The 6,039-nt window shown below is 36.7% G+C and overlaps 2 protein-coding genes across 2 annotated transcripts in view; one reads left to right on the top strand and one right to left on the bottom strand.

Annotated features, from left to right (window-relative positions):
- Positions 1 to 581: 581 nt before the first annotated feature.
- On the bottom strand, positions 582 to 3,429 carry NDUFC1 (NADH:ubiquinone oxidoreductase subunit C1). The gene is made up of 4 exons (XM_032224270.1): positions 3,325 to 3,429; positions 2,539 to 2,677; positions 1,522 to 1,625; positions 582 to 665 (listed from the first exon to the last, which is right to left on the bottom strand). The coding sequence occupies exons 1-4, from the start codon at positions 3,424 to 3,426 to the stop codon at positions 600 to 602; spliced, it is 411 nt and encodes a 136-aa protein (XP_032080161.1). The 5' UTR covers positions 3,427 to 3,429; the 3' UTR covers positions 582 to 599.
- An 828-nt stretch (positions 3,430 to 4,257) lies between these two features.
- The window catches only part of NAA15 (N-alpha-acetyltransferase 15, NatA auxiliary subunit), a 37,500-nt gene continuing 35,718 nt past the window's right edge, over positions 4,258 to 6,039 (top strand). The window contains 1 exon segment of the mRNA XM_032223519.1: positions 4,258 to 4,623. Within this exon segment, the coding sequence (XP_032079410.1) occupies positions 4,570 to 4,623 (54 nt within the window). The 5' untranslated portion in view covers positions 4,258 to 4,569.

The raw sequence follows: 6,039 nt of genomic DNA, 5'->3' as shown, positions 1-6,039 counted from the left end.
CTCTTCACTATAGATTTCGGAGTTTCTCAAAAACATCTGCCACACGCTTTAGTTAATCAAAATTTTATCATATCAAATTTAAAATTATGCCGAGACTCAATTACTTGTTGGTTGCAACAAGCCAATTTCATGATTTGAAGTTGTAGTTTTTCAATTATTAGTATTTAGAATTAACCATTGTTTAAATTTGAACAGAGTGCTAATTGTGGTAATGCAAAAGCGGAAGTGAAAACACCATGGCTATATTTCAATAATATACTAAGCTTCCATAGCAGTTTAAAACATGCATGCATTGCCATTTTCACCCACTTATGTTTCTCCTTGAGTAGTGACAGAATGAAGCAATTGCATTTTCAGTTTGCAAGACTCAGAATTTGAAAACCAAGTGGACTAAAGAAGATTGGAATGACGTCTATCACTACAATATGGGGTATAGATACTGAATTTCTTAGGGACCTATATTATGGCAATGGAAAAAGCTAAAGCAACACAAGAGTTCAGAAGTATTTTTAAAATTTACAAGATGGAAAAAAACAAACCATAAAGAGAGTAAGGATATAGAGGTTTAATTACTTACTTACCATAACAATCAGATTGCATTAAGAATCGTGTTCTTTTTTTCTCCTTTCATATTCTGCCATTTCATAATCATGGTGCTTGATAAGCTAAAAGATAATCATAGATAAATACATGGAACATACAATGTTAGCATGTTCTTATAAACTTCTATTATTTCATTATAGTGGCATAACTACAACTTATACATTTAAAATACATTTATTTTACTTAGAATATTAGAGTTTCTATATGTACTATTGTGAAAATGATAGAATTCAAATGATAATTTCAATATCCTTTAAAAGTCTACGTTCGTTGCAAATTAATCTTGCCAATTTCCAGTCTTTGGCTACATTTATTCACCATAACAAGTTTGGACTAAACCAGAACAAAAATATTATGCATAAACCAATAGTGTCCCTAGCTAATTCACCAAAATTGTGACCAAAATAATCTTTGGAAACAATTCCAACAGTAGCTTCCTGTTTGGAAAGCCGCAGCAAGACAACTCATTCATTTCTCTATTTTAAAAGAGAACTAGATAACATGTTTCCAACCTGTATGCATAATGCTTTTAAGAGAGAGAAAGCTTAGGGAAGGTTATTAGCTTCAGTCTTATTCAAGATATATGCAATATTCCAACATCACAGACAGTTTGGTACATAACGGCTAGTATGCCACAAGCACAACTAAAGTCCAGTTTTAAGTAAGTTTCTTCCACAATTCTATGTAAACTAGGATGTCTAATCTAGAGCCGATATACTGTTTCCTGTTGGTGACATTCCACCAATTAGGAAATACATGTCATATAGCTTTTTGAGGTACATTCATGTTCATATATAAGGGCAACTATGGAAAATGATCCATATAAGTTATCAATTGATTAAAACTCAGGAAAAGATGTAAAAAATAACTAATTAAACATTACTTTACAAATATTAATTTCACACATATTATTCTTACCATAACCCATAATAGAACAGTTGAAGAAAGAGTCAGGCCAACTTTTACCCAGTTAGGATTTTTTGTATCTTCCTTTCCTACTTGGAATACTGAACGAGACAATGCTAAAATAAAAAAGTTTCAAAATACATTAGTTCTGAAATGAATGTAAAATACTTTTGGAGAATAATTCTTCAGTTATGGATTAGGCACACATTCCCCAATGAAACCAAAATAATTAAGTCACATTATGACGATTTATTATTTGAGCCACAAATTACATATTTGTGTCCAGGTTATATTTTCATAAGACAGACAAGATAGAAATAGGGAACAATTTTAGCTGAAGTGTCATAGTTGTGAATAAGTATGAAGTTATTAGATGAAATTAGAATTTTTTAAAGATTCTTTTCATATACTGTACATCAGAAGAAAAGTATAATACAGTTTATTGTAAAAACACAACATTTAAACAGAATATAACAATTAGGAAGAAATAATGGTGTTTTAAATTTAAAATAATTTGTTTTTAAAAATCTATACCCTATCTTTTTACTCCTTTAAAGAAAATGTTTTTTTTCCTACGCTCATAATCCCAGGGAGAAAAATGTTTAAGGAGGTTCCAATGATAAGACCTTTTTCCCTTCCAAACCAATCACTGCAGAGCACTAAAACCAGGTATCTTACACAAAGTAACCCATCAGGCTTTCGATGGAAGAAAAAAAAGAATGTAACGACCGTGCAGTAAAGGGATAAGCTCATATGTTCATCACTCTGATATAGAGATGCCACTGATGCACAAACACACCCAACTCACTGCCCTAATTTTACCACACGGGGCAAGGCAAATCGTTGTATGTACAGAGGGCTCAGCAAAAATGTTCAAATAAGAAAGGCACCTGCAGCTGAAGATTATACGTTCAATCTAGGGCGCAACACTCACACATTCACTCAACCTGGGTAGGGCAATAGAACACTCATGCAAATTGAATGCTTTCCTCTGAATAGCCAAGTCCCACCCGAGACCATGCAACTCACGTGGAGTCACCTTGCTTGGGACCTGCAAAAACCACTTCGCAGCCCGCAAGGTCGCCGCCATGTTACTTTTCCTCTCTCGTGAGAAGCAGTGAGACAAACGCACCAATCCAAGAGTAGGAGGGGCGGCTGCTAAAACGATCTAAGGAAAGGATTTGGGGCGTCATCTATCGGCAACTCGGCAAACAACTCAGCCGTAATAGAAGCTCATCCCCACCTTGACATCCGTTTTTAATTAGGGTTTGGGCGTTTTGTTTGTTTGATGCTATTATATTGTGTTTTTTATTTCGGGGACTAAAATATGCACAATTTGTTTTTCTTGAAATCACTGCTGTGATAGCACTCTCCTAAATTCTCCTGTTAAAGTGGATTGTTGTAATCGGAAAATAATATCATAATAAATGTTATTCTAATCTAATGTCATTGTTTCCATAATTGAAAGGTTGCACTACATTTTTTTAAAAAAATTAAAAGCATGAAAATTGAGATAGCTGAAAATTAAATTTTGATAGCAAATACTAATCTATTCAGACCAGAGTACTATAACACTTAAAGGGTTTGTTGTTCAGTCACTAAGTCGTGACCCATGGACCACAGCATAAAGGACTAGTCAATCAGTGTTACCTGTCCTGTGTGTGTGTGTGTGGTGGGTAGGTATGTACGCGCACGCACAGGCATTTACCTGCAGGTAATCTTTAAAAAGTTGACTTCTGAATAAATATGAAATTTTCAAATCATAAATTTCTGAAATTATTACTGAGTACAGAATAGATATAAAATTGGGCTTACATGCTTTCTAATGAAATAGAAATGGTCAGTTACAAGATTACAATCCTTGTCAGCATCAAGTGGTTCCTCAGTTTGAAAAGTGCTGATCATTTTGGAACTCATATACTATTTCATAACTATAGTAATGCTGGACTCCAATTCAAACCTGAGGTTTCAGGAATGCTGCATTATAGCTGGTTTTCCAGTTTTTTGAGATTAATACAAGACTGTGTAAGAAGTGGTAAAAAGACTCTGTCGGTATGAAGTGATTGTATGCCTTTATACGGAGATGAAAAGAAACAAAATATTAGAACGTCAAACTTGTTTTCCTACCCAATTTTTAAAATGGAACTTTTTGCTACTGGTTCCAAAGTGATGACTACTGTCTTTTTAAACAACTAACATCTAGTTTCATAGCTACTGTGATAGTGGAGATCTGTAGATTTAAGTGTGAACGACATTAAATGCCAGATATTAAAGTCATGACAGATTATTTTCTTTATGCTTGGGGGAGGGGGCTTCATACAGGCGATTGCGACGAATGGCTGTTGGCTCTGATCATGCACTTATTATAAGACGGTTTGAATATTACAGTTTTAAGCTGTAATACTCTTTCTCCAGAACAATTCCAGCAATCTCCATAGCTCCTATGATTTTAGTCCTTCGATTCAGTTTCCTTTTGTAAGAATGAGTCAAGCCTCATAGTTCTGAAATCTTGAGGGAATTCAACAGCTTTACTCGCGCACCCCAGACGTTTTCGCAGTTTCGGAGCCTCAGAAAACGCGCAGGCGCAACAAGACGCTGCGAGAGATTAAGATTGGTTCCATTTCCCGACTTCCCCTATTGCTGCTATTTAAGTCTATGGAGAAGAGACAGGAAGAAGCGAGGAAGGGAGGGGGGAGGGAAAGAGGGTCATGACGCATGCGCGCAAGTCCTCATGACCCGGCTGGGGAAGCCCACACTGGCGGCCATTTTGGCGGCGCCTCCTCTCTGTGGCCTGCTCAGTTACCACGTGAACCGGCCTCCGCCTGAGGCTTGCTGCGGAGCAGGGGTAACCGGGCACAGGCATCCCGGCTACAAGGGTAGCCGCACAGAGTTAGAAGGGGGGTTGCCGTAGCAAACGACGGCAGTGCTGGTGGTTAGCGACGCCCTGGCGTGGAGTCCCTTCTGAGAGGCGGCGATAGGGGTGGTGATCAAGGGAGCGGGTTCACCGGCTCGGTCGTAGCAAGAAGGGCGGAGGTGGCGGCGACAGCAATAGCAGAGACAATGCCGTCAGTGAGCCTCCCGCCGAAGGAAAACGCGCTCTTCAAGCGCATCCTGGTGAGTGAAAGAAGCCCTCGGTTAAGCCTACCTACTTACCCGCCAGACGGAGTTTCCCCATGAAACTGGGGCCCCAGGAGATGCTAATCAGCAACTCCCGGGTTAGAAACAATATCTCCCGCTTTCGTTCGGTTTCAGCTCTGCTGACAAATGCAACTTGGACTTTTAAAGGATTTCTCGGCCATGTCAGCGTTTCTTGTTCCAGAACTGCCCATAGAATGTGTTGGCCATGCTTACTTCACGCCCCGGGGCCAGCTTAGAAGGGATTTGGTTGCTGAGAATGGCTATTCTCTGGTTTTAGAAGCCAGTAATAGACAAGCCTTTGGTGGACGAAACAATAGGGAGGACAGAGCAAAAAAAACAAGCAAAAACCGTTTGTTCAATGAAAAGCAGATTGCCAAAAAAAAAAAAAAAAGAACCCTGGGTTTTGTAGTTTTTTCATTTAAAAGAGAGAATTAAAAGTCAGACCACTGTTATCTGTTGTTTTCTTTGGCCTGAGCCTGGTTGCTTTGAAAACATCTTTTCAGTTATCAAAGATTATTTCAAACATAAATCAACTGGTTTGTATGTGTTATCTTGTAGTATTGTTACATTGTGCTGATCTAAAATAAGTTTGCCTAATGTAATATTAGTGAATTAAAATGATCTATAAAATTCATCAGTCCAGTTTTTTTTAAAAAAAATAGATGGTTAAATTATTTGAAACAACACTTTGAAATAAGCAATTGGTGAAATGGATAAATTGTTAATGTTTGCTATTTTATCTACTTAAACTTAGATAGATTTTTGTTTTGAACATTTGTATAATGTTTGCGATATTTTTCTAGAATTTTCAAGTTATGGCTTAGTGGACAGTGATAGTTTGTATAAGGTTAAACCAAAACAAAGATATCACATTACACCATGTAACTCAAGCCAGTGTTAGACTAATAGTCATCTATTTTTAAGAACATAAATTTGTTATTAAAAGGATAGTATACCCAAATATTACAATCATTTAGAATATGACAACTACAATTACAGAATGAGTAATTGGGATTACACAGAAATGATGAGGTAGTTAATGTCTTCTTACATCTTGTAATACTCATCTGGAACAATCTGTATAAAGGAATATTCAGTAAGAGAAGCTGTATCATTCTCAAATTGGTTTAAACGTATATACAATTGTATCCATATATAAAGTGGATATAATTACCAAGCAAATAATTCAGCTATGGAGCAAATATTCAGTTGTCCACTGGAAGAGACCTAAATATTCACAGTGCCTATATTTCCTTAATGTTTAGGTTTTATATTTGTGGGATCAACAGTTTATTTGCATGAATGCCACATAAGTAGTCTCCGAGAAGATTTTTATATGATACATTATGGCTAAAATATTTTAGCTTCATCCTCACATCTTACAAAAGTGGA

The sequence above is a fragment of the Thamnophis elegans genome, chromosome 9, assembly GCF_009769535.1.
Source record: "Thamnophis elegans isolate rThaEle1 chromosome 9, rThaEle1.pri, whole genome shotgun sequence".
Taxonomy (NCBI): domain Eukaryota; kingdom Metazoa; phylum Chordata; class Lepidosauria; order Squamata; family Colubridae; genus Thamnophis; species Thamnophis elegans.
This window is presented reverse-complemented; position numbering and strand designations above follow the sequence as displayed.

What these genes read in the sequence shown, in the direction of transcription:
- NDUFC1 (XM_032224270.1), bottom strand. Translation starts at nt 3,426, where the DNA reads ATGAGTTCCAAAATGATCAGCACTTTTCAAACTGAGGAACCACTTGAT. An exon ending in TCTATTTCATTAGAAAGCAT is followed by an intron (nt 2,678 to 3,324) that starts GTAAGCCCAATT and finishes TCCTTTCCTTAG; the next exon opens with ATCGTTTTAGCAGCCGCCCC. An exon ending in CTGTTCTATTATGGGTTATG is followed by an intron (nt 666 to 1,521) that starts GTAAGAATAATA and finishes ATTATCTTTTAG; the next exon opens with CTTATCAAGCACCATGATTA.